The sequence below is a fragment of the Balaenoptera physalus genome, assembly GCF_965194825.1.
Source record: "Balaenoptera physalus genome assembly, chromosome: 7".
NCBI classification, from domain to species: Eukaryota; Metazoa; Chordata; class Mammalia; order Artiodactyla; family Balaenopteridae; genus Balaenoptera; species Balaenoptera physalus.
Window position 1 is genome coordinate 7246643 of NC_138886.1, and position 12643 is coordinate 7259285.

Below are 12643 nucleotides of genomic sequence, written 5' to 3' on the forward strand. Positions count from 1 at the left end.
TTCTATTCACATATGGTCATAGAAAAAATTATATACATACAAATATATATTAGGGTATATTTTTTAAAATATAATCATCCTGTACATGGTATTTTGTCGCCTGTTTTATTGATATTGGTATATCACATTTACAAACATTCCTCTAAAATGTAATTTTCTCCCACATTTTTTAATCATAAAAATGAAACATTTATTTTAGAAAATTTGGAAAATAAGAAAATTATAAGGAAGAGAAGAAAAATATCTGTTAACTAACCAACCAAAGATAATCACTGCTGACTAACATTTTGGTGATAACATGATTTTCCCTGACAGGGATCACGCTCTCATTTTTAACTATTTTGACATGTTCTGAGTGCCAGGCCTGGTGAGAGATGTCAGGGATTCAGTGAAGGGACAGGGCTGCCAATGTTAGCAAAGCACCTACGAGGTGTCAGCCCCATGCTGGGCTCTCTGCAAATCATTCCCATCAGCAACACTCCCAGGTGATGGAAAAGCCTGGCCCGTATACAGACGGTCCCCATGCCCTTCTCCAGAGCAGGGGCCAGACGCTAGGAGCCCTGCTGTTGCCACCACCCTGACCAGGGTCCTGTCCAGCCCCTCCTCCAACCTTGGGGAAGTCCCTGAACCTCTTTGAGCCTCAGTGTCCGCATCTTTAGATGGGGATCATCCTGGTCCCTCTGATAGGCGTGCTGTGGGCACTAAGACCCTGAGGAACAGCGGGAGCTCACTGTTAGATACAGCTGTGGCTCCACCACCTGCCGGCTGTCTGAGACTCCAAGCCACAGGACCAGGAGGCTGGGAGGAACCACGGAGCCTATGCCCCTATTATACTGATGGAGAGACTGAGGCCAGGGGAGCTAAAGCACCTGTGCAATGTCACCCAGCCAAGGCGGGCTTAGGACCTGAGTTTGGTGGTTCTCAGGCCTGGCCAGTGTCTGCACACCTGCGGGTGAGGGGGAAGATGGCCTGGAAGGAACATAGGGAAGGGGAAGGGAGGTCCCCTGAGCCCCCCAGGACCGAGCAAGTGTCCTATTTGCCTGAGTCAGAACGTGGCCTCGTCTCAAACAGGCCTGAGTCTGAGTGTATCTGTTGTATGACCTTGAACACATCCCTCTCCCCGCTCCCCCTCCTCCATCTTCTCATCTGTAAAACGGGACCAGCCAGGTGGTCCTGAGAAGTCAAAGGAAGAGCTTAGCGAGAAGCTGCTGCAGTCACTGTCGCCATGATCCTTCCCCTGCTCTGCTCTCCCCCTTCCTCCTGCTCCTCCTCCTCGGCCCCAGCCCCTCCTGGGTCAAACTTTAACCTGATAGAATCCAGGCTGTGTCCCAGGACACGTGGACCCTGGGCTGGCAGGTGGGCAAGTCCAGGCTGGTGGAGCGGGAGGAGCCGGGTGGGGAGGCGGGAGACCCCGCCCCGCTGTCTTGTCTGGGAGCCCTGCTCTCCGCCTCCCTCCTGGAGGAGTGGGCACCAAGGCTGTGGCCCCAGAGAAGCTGCCTCCCGGGCAGGCCCAGCCTGCTGGGCCTCCACCACTGACCCTCCGTTTGCTCTGTCTTCAGCTCGTCATGACCAAACAGCTGCAGGCTCGAAGGCTGAACGGGATCGACCACAACCCATGGTGAGCTGGGTGGGGCTGGGGAGGGGTGTGGGGGTCCCCTGGGCTCAAGGGCAGGGCAGGGCTGGCGGTCCCTGGATTGGCAGTAACTCAATGGTACCCAGGACGGCCGCGCACTCGGACGGGGGGAGATTTGTAGCCGCAGCTCCTGAGAGGTGAGACCCCCAGCAGCCGGCTTAGGTTCGGATCTCAGCCTCGCCGTGCTTGGCTGCAGCATTTGGGGCCGGTGACTCGCCTGCTCTGAGCCTCAGTTTCCCATCTGGGAAATGGAGGTAATTCCGTTTCCCTTGAAGGGCCTGGGAGGATGAGGTGACATACTGTGTGAGCGATGGCCATTACCCAGGCATTACCCAGGCACCAGGCTGAGGGCTTTCCAGGGATTCTTTCATTTCACACTTTGTACAGAACAAGCTAAGCTAAGGAATATAAGAAGGTAAGACACGGGCAGCTCCTCACCAACACTTGCAGAGGTTAACATCTTTTCTTTATTGACCTATTCTAAATATGAGAGGCCTATGTGCCCCTTGTCACTCATGATTCGATGGGTGCAATGGAAGATGTGTGAGAAAGATTTAATGACCTTCCCGCTTCCCCCCAACCCCCGCTCCTGGCCCGCTCTACCTTTGGCCAAGGGCATTGAGCCACCTCTATACGTTAAAAAAAAACAATCATTGGCTGTTGTTTTTGCCAAAAAGAGAACCATTTTTTCTTTCAAACTCCCCTGCTGTACAACACTTTGTGTTTTGCAAAAATCTTCCACCTCCATCTTCTCTGATGCTCCATGGTGTTTGGGATTGGGGAGCCGGGCCCAAAGGCCCTATAGGGTCCGGCTGCCCTCTAGGTTGGGCCTCCAGGGTCCTGCTCCCCAGGCTGCCACGCTCTGTCCTCTCTGTGAGGCAGGTGGGCAGGCTTGTGGCCCATTTTGCAGATAAGGTAAAGTCCAACTCCGAAGGAGGAAATGACTGGCTGGGAGAGACAGGAAGAATCTTTCCTGACTCACAGACCCAGCAGACTCTTGAACCCATCACACCCATTGTACAGAAGGAAGGACTGAGGCCAGGAGAGGCTAAGTCTCATGTGAAGGCAGGGCAGAGCAGGAGCTGGCCTGGGAGGAATGCACAGGACAGGGGAGGAGTGCCAGGAGGGATGAGGGCCATGAAAGGCCCCAGATTCCTGCTGACCCCAGGGTGGTGGCCTGAGGATCAGGACCCTAGAGGCCCAACCTACAGGACAGCTGGTCTCCGTAGGGTATTTGAGCCTGGCTCCCCTGTCCCAGCCACCAGGGAACATCCACCACCTGATTTTGCATCTCAGCTCTGCCTTTGCGGCTGTGTGACTCTGGGCAGGTCACTGGCCTCTCTGAGCTCCAGCAACTCTGTGTCTTCAGAGACACTGTGGCGCTCTGGAGAGAAAATGACCAATTTTAGACATAATGATATTTATTGTTATGCAAATTCAGCTCCACCCAGCCTGACCCCTCTGCTCCCAACCAACCTGGAACCACATACCAGCCTCTTAGGCCTCTCAACCTCTCTTCCAGTTTCCCTGAACAGGTAGCCACTAGGCAGGGCCAGAAGAAAGGTGGTCAGGGGCCAGAGATAGCAGATGGCAGGCCCCAGTCTGTCCAGGGTAATCGTCAAGAGCAGAACTGTTGCTTCAGATAGATAATGGACTCAAAGGCTGGCAGTGCTAACTGGGAGACGTTGGGCAAGTCGCCCGAACCCCAGCTTCTCCGTCCCCACTGTGACCAAGGAGCAACATGCCTCATAGACTATCAGAGATGATGTGAGCAAGCATTTCAAAGTGTGGTCCTGAGAGACGCATGAACGGGTCATGAAATCCATTTTGGGGCGCTCAACAAGTATTTCTAAAGACTCGAGTAGGATAGGATGGGAAATACTGCAGTGGATCACACCGGAAGGAGAAAGTTGAGTCCATGTTTGTGCTCTACAGAGTTTGGGATGTAAAAGTGATTTCTTACTATGGATCATGGTGGAAAGTTGGAAAGCCCCTGGGCTAAGACATGTGATCAGCATGGAACCAGTTATGACCACAAACAGATCTCCGGACCAGGGTGGATGCTGATTATCCAGTTTTCTAGAAGGAGCCCAATGCCTTGCTCACCCTGCCCTGGAAGCAAACAGAACCCCAGGAGGGTTGGGCTGGTACCCACTCTCTGTTTGTTGCCCAGGGTGGAGTTTGTCAAACTGGCCAGTGAGGCTGATGTCGTGAACTTGGGCCAAGGCTTCCCAGACTTCCCACCCCCAGACTTTGCCGTGGAAGCCTTTCAGCACGCCGTCAGTGGGGACTTCATGCTCAACCAGTACACGAAGGCGTTTGTGAGTCTACCAGCCCCTCTGGGGGGTCCCTGGACACGGGCCTCTGAGGAGGTCCTGGGGGAGGACGGAGCAGATCTTTTTGGGCAGCAGGCCCATCTGGATGTCAGGGTTCATGGGACAGAGCCCCGGGGATTCAGTCTGGCCATGGTTCAGTGTTCACTGACTGTCTCCTTTGTTCCAGGCCCTGGGACAGTTCATGGTCTGGGGGAAAGACAGATAAAAAAGCATGAGCCAGGAGCTCATGGTCTAGTGGGAAAAGCAGACCAAAAACCAAAACAAAAGCAGAAAACAAAGGTAGCTGATATGCTGTGATGGAGGAGAATGGGGTACTTGAGAGCAGGAAGGAGGGAATGAGACCTGGGAGATCAGGGAAGGCTTTCTGAAGGAGGTGACACCTAAGCTTAACCCTGAAAGACAAGCTGCTGATTGTTTTGACTCTAAATCCGAAGTCTTTCTGTAAAGAACCACAGAGTAAATATTTGCCCCCTTGGAGTAGTTTCTTAAACTTTGGTGTGCATCTCATCGCCCCAGGGGAAAGTTCCCTCCAGTGCCACCACCCAGAGATAACCGCTGCTAACAGTTTGCTACTTTGCTGAGTGCTTAGACTTTTGAACTTTTAACTTTTAAAAATGCTTGTATAAACACACACACATTCACATGCCCACACGTGAGATTTGTGTTTCTTAACACAAATGGACTCATACTGTACGTAATGCTTCTATAACTTATTTCACTAAATAGTATGACATAGGCATCTTTCCATGTCAAAACAACCTCATTCTTTTTTTTTAATTTATTTTTTATTGAAGTATAGTTGAATTACAATGTTGTGTTAATTACTGCTGTACAGCAAAGTGACTCAGCCATACATATACGTACATTCTTTTTCATATTCTTTTCCATTATGGTTTATCATAGGATATTGAATATAGTTCCCTGTGCTATACAGTAGGACCTTGTTGTCTATCCATTCTATATACACCAGTTTGCATCTGCTAATTCCAAACTCCCCATCCAACCCTCTCCCATCCCCCTCCCCCTTGGCAACCACCAGTCTGTTCTCCATGTCCCTGATTCTGTTTCTGTTTCATAGATAAGTTCATTTGTGTCATATTTTATATTCCACATATAAGTGATATTATATGGTATTTGTCTTTCTCTTTCTGACTTACTTCACTTAGTATGATAACCTCTAGTTGCATCCATGTTGCTGCAAATGGCATTATTTCATTCTTTTTCATAGCTGAGTAGTATTCCATTGTGTATATGTACCCCATTAGCCTCATTCTTTTTTTTTTTTAAGTTATACAATTTTTATTTATTTATTTATTTATTTATTTATGGCTGTGTTGGGTCTTCGTTTCTGTGCGAGGGCTTTCTCTAGTTGCGGCAAGTGGGGGCCACTCTTCATCGCGGTGCGCGGGCCTTTCATTATTGCGGCCTCTTTTATTGCGGAGCACAGGCTCCAGACGCGCAGGCTCAGTAATTGTGGCTCACGGGCCTAGTTGCTCCGCGGCATGTGGGATCTTCCCAGACCAGGGCTCGAACCCGTGTCCCCTGCATTGGCAGGCAGATTCTCAACCACTGCGCCACCAGGGAAGCCCCTAGCCTCATTCTTTTTGATGGCTGCATAGTATCCGATTGCCTAGATGTGCCATAATCTATTTACCCAGCCCTACAGTGATGATCTGGTTTGGTTATCTCACTATTAAGCAATGCCACAGTGAATATCTCTTTGTGTATCCCTTTGTACACATATGTGAATATTTCTCTCAGATATATCCCAAGAAGTAAAACTAGAGAATCAAAGGGTGTAAGCGTTTCAGCCTGTGCTGGATATTGTCAAATTGCCCTCTAGTAAGGTTTACTCACATACCCACCAACAGGCTGGTCTCAGAGCTGGCAGGAATGTTCATTCTTTTCAGGTACATACTGGGCCTCAGCACTTTTTCTTTCATGCCTGACCTCATTTTTTTCATTTGGGTATATATCTTTGTCTTATTGCTTTGAAAGAGCTCTTTACATATTAAATATCTTATTTCTTTCTCTTATGTTGCAGTGTTCCTCTCTTTGTCTTTTAACTTTGCTCATGGGATATTTTGGTGTACTGAAATTTTTCATTTTTATGCAGTCAATTCTGGTTTAGTGAATTATTTAGTTAAGTTCTAGACCTTAGGTTTCAGTCCCTTGGCTTAACCTGGTGTGTTTTATAAGTGTCCTCATCAAACAAGCGTACAGATACAATCTTCCTCTCAAAGTGGGGTGCTTTCAAAGCTGCAACATAAAGTCCTGTTCCTGCACTTGAACTGGCATGACCTTGGGCAAGTCATTTTCTTTCTCTGGGTCACTGTTTTTCTACCAGTCAAATGGTGGGGATCAAATAATACCTCTTTTGCAAGGCTGCCAAGAGGATTAGATGGCACAAAAGTGCTTCTTAAACTTAGAGGGAGGTGTTTAAAGTGTGGAGTTGCTGCTATTTTGAGAGCTCCGTTGCACTGTGCTCCATGAAGGCATGTACTCTGTCTGGTTTCCCACTGATCCCAGCCCTGGATGCTGGGCCTGGCACAGAGCAGGCTTTATGGCACATGCTGGCGATGGAGATGAAAGAACTCACCCCACAGGAACTGACTCTGCCCCCAGGCTTGCTTCTGGAAGATGCTAGAATTGCCTGGATGCATCTGAGTGGGAGGGTGGGCCCAGGCTGAACCAGGCCGCTGACCCCTGCTGTCCCGGCAGGGTTACCCACCCCTGACGAAGATCCTGGCCAGTTTCTTCGGGAAGTTGCTGGGACAGGACATAGACCCGCTCAAGAACGTGCTGGTGACTGTGGGTGCCTATGGGGCCCTGTTCACAGCCTTCCAGGCCCTGGTGGACGAAGGAGACGAAGTGAGTGGGCAAGGCCAGGTCTGGGTGGGGGGTGAAGGGTCAGGGCGGTGCCGACCCCAGCCAATCTGATCCTTGTACCAGGTCATCATCATCGAGCCCTTTTTTGACTGTTATGAGCCCATGACACTGATGGCAGGGGGTCGCCCTGTGTTTGTGTCCCTGAAGCCGGTAAGGATGCTGGTTGGGGTGTGGGTGGGCAGAGGGGTCCAAGGAGTGTGCTGGGTTGAACCCTGGGAGGTGGGAAAGAAGGAAGGAAGTGAAGGAGGGCAGTTTCTCCAGGTTGTGGAGAGGGGTGTCCAGAGCCCGAGAGGAGAGACAGTGGGGAGAGATACCTGGGGGGAGGAAGGCCGAACTTCTAGAGATGAAAGTCAGGTGGCTAAGTATTGCCACCCCCTCCCACCTCCTCTTGCAGAGCCGCAACCAGGATGGGGAACTGGATTCCAGCAGCAACTGGCAGCTGGACCCCACAGAGCTGGCCAGCAAGTTCACGTCTCGCACCAAAGCCCTTATTCTCAACACACCCAACAACCCCCTGGGAAAGGTACCTGAGATACCTCCTCCGGGGACACCTCCAGATTGGCTCACATCCCTGCTCTGTTGCTCTTGAGCTGCCATGGGGCCTCAGTTTCTTTGTCTGTGAAGTGGGAGGACTACCTGCGATGAGCTCTGAGGACCGAAGCCCCCAGGGGTCCCAGGGCCTGGGGCAGGGATCCCCAGAGAAGGTATCAGGCCTCGGGTGGTGGAGTGGGCTGGACACCTCCATGACTTCCCCGTGAACCTGGGCCAGTGACTTCACCTCTCCAGTTTCTCATCTGGAAAATGGGAACATGACAGAACTGATATGAAGGAAGACCCAGGCTTCCACCTGTGTCTCACCATTATCTGTCACACCATTTACTTTACTGTCACACCATTATCACACTCACAATGCTTCTGACACCAGATATGTGGGGTTTTTTCCCCACACTAAGCAATTCTGTGAGACCAGCTGGGTGTCCCACAAGTCAACTCAATTTAATTCAATTCTGACACTGTCTACCCTGGAGATGGCGTCAGATCCCACAGGTTAAGGGCTCAGTCTCACAAGGCTGCTCCCCACCCCACTCCAGACACCAATCACAAGTCCAGGTTGTCACCTGTGCTTCTGACCTATGGTTGTAAATCTGAGGTGCCCACAACCCCCTCCTCGGTTCAATTAATTTGCTAGAGTGGCTCACAGGACTCAGGGAGACACCTACTTACAGCTACCAGCTTATTAAAGGATATGATAAAGGATACAGATGAACAACCTGATGAAGAGACACGTAGGGCGAGGTCTGGGAGGTTCCCGAGCACAGGTGCTTCTGTCCCTGTGGAGCTGGGGTGTGTCAACCTGCTGGTACCTGGATGTGCTCACCCACCTGCAAGCTCTCTGAACCCTGTCCTATTGGGATTTTTATGGAGGCTTCAATTATCAACTCCATTTCCAGCCCCTCTGCCCTCTCTGGAGAAAATTCCAAACTTCCAATGCGGCTTCGTCTTTCTGATGATCAACCCCGATCCAAGAGCCCACTCAGAGTTGCCTCATTAGAACAAACATGCTTCTAGTGCTCTTTTTTTTTTTTAATTTTTAAAAAATTTTTTAATTTTTGGCTGCATTGGGTCTTCGTTGCTGTGTGCAGGCTTTCTCTAGTTGCAGCGAGCAGGGGCTACTCTTTGTTGCAGTGCGTGGGCTTCTCATTGCGGTGGCTTCTCTTGTTGCGGAGCACGGGCTCTAGGCGCGCGGGCTTCAGTAGTTGTGGCTCAAAGGCTCAGTAGTTGCGGCACACGGGCTTAGTTGCTCCGCAGCATGTGGGATCTTCCCGGAGCAGGGCTCGAACCCGTGTTCCCTGCATTGGCAGGCGGATTCTTTTCTTGTTATAAATTTATTTATTTATTTATTTTTGGCTGTGTTGGGTCTTCATTGTTGCGCGCGGGCTTTCTCTAGTTGCGGCGAGTGGTGGCTACTCTTTGTTGCAGTGCGTGGGCGTCTCATTGCGGTGGCTTCTCTTGTTGTGGTTGTGGAGCACAGGTTCTAGGCGTGTGGGCTTCAGTAGTTGTGGCACGAGGGCTCAGTAGTTGTGGCTCACAGGCCCTAGAGCACAGGCTCAGTAGTTGTGGTGCACGGGCTTAGTTGCTCCGCGGCATGTGGGATCTTCCCAGACCAGGGATTGAAGGCAGGCGGATTCTTAACCACTGTGCCACCAGGGAAGTCCCCTTCTAGTGCTCTTATCACTTAGGAATTTACAAGAGTTTCCAGAGCCCTGTCAAGGTCAGGATCAAAGAGCAAATATTAGAACAAGAGATGCTACTAGTGCTATTACCACTTAGTAATTTCCAAGGGTTTTAGGAGTTCTGTGCCAGGAATCGGGGCACAGACATATATATATATGTATGTGTGTGTATATCTATATATATGTGTATTTTCTGTTATCTCACAACCAACTTCACAGGGTCACTGTTGCAGGGATAGGATGGGGCAGAAAAGCCCTCAGCACCGGCTCTGGCCCTGTCTTTTCATCTCTCTAAGCAGGCCTCTCTGTTTGGGGATGGTCCCTGCAGGTGTTCTCCAGGGCAGAACTGGAGCTGGTGGCCAGCCTGTGCCAGCAGCATGACGTGGTGTGTATCACTGATGAGGTCTACCAGTGGCTGGTCTACGACGGGTGGCAGCACGTCAGCATCGGTGAGCCGAGCCGGCCAGGGTGCCCCCGTTCCCCTGGACGTTTGTGGCAGGGCCTTGAGCCCAATCTGGGTGTCAGCGCAGGCCTGGTGATTAGGACCGAGGGGGTCTAGACCCAGACAGGTCAGGTGACCTGGGGCAGTGACTTCATCTCTCTGAGGACAGGGGAACACAACGGCACCTGCCTCCCAGGGTTGTCGTGAGGGTGAGCTCAAATAAGTCCTGGGAGTAGCTCAGCACGTGGTGGAGTCCGGAGCGCTGAGAGCCCGAGCGCCTGCTGGGGTCCAGCCACCCCTCCCCTGCCCCCACCCCCACCTCAGCAGCTGCTTTCTTTGGCCTTGGGCAGCCAACCTCCCTGGCATGTGGGAACGCACCCTGACCATTGGCAGCGCTGGCAAGACTTTTAGTGCCACAGGCTGGAAGGTGAGTCAACGAGGGCGGGGGTGACCCCTGCCTCTACAATCCTTGGTAGGCGAGGCTGGCCTGGGAATCCAGAAAGGGTTTGGTCGGGCCCCGAAGGGCCTCACCCCCTACCTATGTTCCTGGTCCAGGTGGGCTGGGTCCTAGGCCCGGACAGTCTCCTGAAGCACCTGCGCACCGTGCACCAGAACTCCGTCTTCCACTGTCCCACACAGGGCCAGGTGAGGGGGGGGCAGGACCCGCCCCACCGGGGGAGGGGGTGGGGCAAGAAAGGAGTTCGGGCTGGCTCCAAGGTCAGGTCACACCTGACCTGCTTGTCCCTCCGCCCTCCCCAGGCTGCAGTAGCCCAGAGCTTTGAGCGGGAGCAGCTACACTTCGGCCAACCCAGCAGCTACTTTGTGCAGCTCCCACGGGCCATGCAGCGCTGCCGTGACCACATGATACAAAGCCTGCAGTCTGTAGGCCTGAGGCCCGTGATCCCCCAGGGCAGCTACTTCCTCATCACAGACATCTCGGAATTCAGTGAGTGGGACTGGCTGGGCTGGGCCAGGTACAGGGCCCTGGAGGCTGCCCAGGGCTCAGCCTGGCCTCTGTTCCCCAGAAAGCAAGATGCCCAACTTGCCTGGAGCTGCAGATGAGCCTTACGACAGACGCTTTGTCAAGTGGATGATCAAGAACAAGGTGGGCTGGGCCTCTGCCAGGGCCGCTGTGTATGTTTCACAGGCTGTGCACTGCTAAGGGTGCCTGACCAGGGGGCTGATGTGCCAAAATCCAGCCAATCCTCTGCCTTGAGCCGTGGTACAGGGTTGCATCCACTTCCGGGAATGGGGAGCCTGTTTTTAATTTGCTCAAATATGCCTTGTGGGCTGGCAGGAATTCTTGCCCTCTCAGGGCCTCAGTCTTCCCATCTGTACAGTGAGGAGTTGGCCCATTAACTCTGAGGTCCATCCAGCTCAGAGCTACGATTCTAAGACTTATTTCTTTTTTTGTTTGTTTGTGGGGTTTTTTTTGTTTTTTGTTTTGGACATGCCACGTGGTTTACAGGATCTTAGTTCCCCGACCAGGGATTGAACCCGCGCCCTCAGCAGTGAAAGCGCAGAGTCCTAACCACTGGACCGCCAGGGAATTCCCTAAGACTTATTTATTCTATGGCTCTGCCCTGACCTGCCGCATGATCTTCCCTGCTCTCAGCCTCCCTCTCCCTTCTGTACATAAGGAGGGACTTGGAATGATGATTTGGGATGCTTTTCCTCTGACCTTGATGCAGCACTGGGAGATGCTCCATTGAAGCTAATTTTCCTTCTCCTGTCTCATCACGGAACGTCTCTGACCCCCTGGAGCCCCCAGAGGCCTGCTGGGCTGTGGGGCCGCTGAGACATGGGCTTCCTCCTCCACAGGGCTTGATGGCCATCCCGGTCTCCATCTTCTACAGCGTGCCACATCAGAAGCTCTTTGACCACTATATCCGCTTCTGTTTCACGAAGGTAAAGGACAGGCCTGGGGGAGGGAAGACCTCCCCAAGCCTCCCCAGGCCTCCTGCGGGTGTGGGGAGAGGGGTAGGACCGATCTGTGTTGGTGCAGGATGAATCCACGCTCCAGGCCATGGACGAGAGGCTACAGAAGTGGAAGGACGAGCTCAGGCCCTGACGTCACCCCCTGGGCCCGGCCCTGCCTGGTCCCTGTGCACTCTGCAGGGCTCTGTCTTTGTCCAGGTTTCAGCCATTCCCAGCTTGGGGGTAGATGGTACTGGAGGATCTCTTCTCTGTAACACAGAATGACCTCAGGGAAGAGCCCCCCTTTTGGTCTTGGGGGAATCAGGAGTACTTCCCCATGGTGCATAGTTATGTTCCTATTGCAGAGGTGAAGGAGGCCTGACCGGGGCCTCTCCCTGGTCCTACCTGTGCTGGGCTATATGGTCTTGAGTCCCCTCTGGCCTCCCCAGACTCAGCTGGGACTCAGAGGGCAGAGTTCAATAGTGTACTGGCCTTGGGTCTCAGCCCTGGCCCCAGCCATGCACTGGCCCCAGCCAGGCCTCAAGCATCCCTCCCTTTCCTTATCCAAGCTTGATTTTGGAAAGTTGCCCTTAGGCTTGACTCTTCAAGCCAGTACTTTTGCCCATAATAAAGTTTTAAGTTATTCAAACTGTTATTGGCTGCTTCTCTCTGCTTCACACCCTGGTGCTGATTGCAGATGGGGGCTTAGAATGGAAGGCACCTCCCACCTCCCTGAACCTCAGATCCCAGACTCTCTTTGTGCAAATGTGTTTTGAGGCCCAAAGAAGGGCAGGGACTTGCACCTTGTCTGAGGCCACCCAGTTAGTTAACGGTAAAACCAGGCCTAGGGGCTCAGATGGTATGTGTTACCGTTGTTTTGTGTGTCTGTGTGTGTGTGTGTGTGTGTGTGTGTGTGTGAGTGTGTGTGTGATGGGGGCCTCAGTTGAGTGTCTGACAGGGAAGACGCGGACAGTCACACCCCACAGGGATCAGAGTCCAGGCCAGGATTGCCAGGGATTACCTAATTAGACAGAAGGGGAAAGGAATGTTTCCCTAACATTTATTGCTCACCCCTGCATGCCGGGCACTTGGATGCGCACCATCTCATTAAAGGACCCTCTGAGACAGGAGTTACTGCCTCCATTTTACAGGTGAGGAAACCGCTTTGGAGTTGAGGGGACTTACCTGAGGC

General features: G+C 52.3%; 1 protein-coding gene across 7 annotated transcripts in view; it reads left to right on the forward strand.

Moving 5' to 3' along the window:
* The window catches only part of LOC309663800 (kynurenine--oxoglutarate transaminase 1), a 34178-nt gene extending 22072 nt beyond the window's left edge, over positions 1 to 12106 (forward strand). For 5 of the 7 annotated variants that reach the window (XM_082468277.1, XM_082468278.1, XM_082468280.1 and 2 more), the window contains 12 exons: positions 1560 to 1618; positions 3807 to 3954; positions 6691 to 6840; positions 6922 to 7008; positions 7253 to 7381; positions 9421 to 9541; positions 9885 to 9961; positions 10090 to 10179; positions 10294 to 10480; positions 10560 to 10639; positions 11356 to 11442; positions 11540 to 12106. In XM_082468277.1, coding sequence (XP_082324403.1) covers positions 1566 to 1618; positions 3807 to 3954; positions 6691 to 6840; positions 6922 to 7008; positions 7253 to 7381; positions 9421 to 9541; positions 9885 to 9961; positions 10090 to 10179; positions 10294 to 10480; positions 10560 to 10639; positions 11356 to 11442; positions 11540 to 11605 — 1275 coding nt within the window. In that variant the 5' untranslated portion in view covers positions 1560 to 1565 and the 3' untranslated portion in view covers positions 11606 to 12106. The remainder of the gene's footprint in view (positions 1 to 1559; positions 1619 to 3806; positions 3955 to 6690; positions 6841 to 6921; positions 7009 to 7252; positions 7382 to 9420; positions 9542 to 9884; positions 9962 to 10089; positions 10180 to 10293; positions 10481 to 10559; positions 10640 to 11355; positions 11443 to 11539) is intronic. The other 2 variants (XM_082468274.1, XM_082468276.1) reach the window with 1 other exon arrangement.
* The last annotated feature ends 537 nt before the right edge of the window (positions 12107 to 12643 follow it).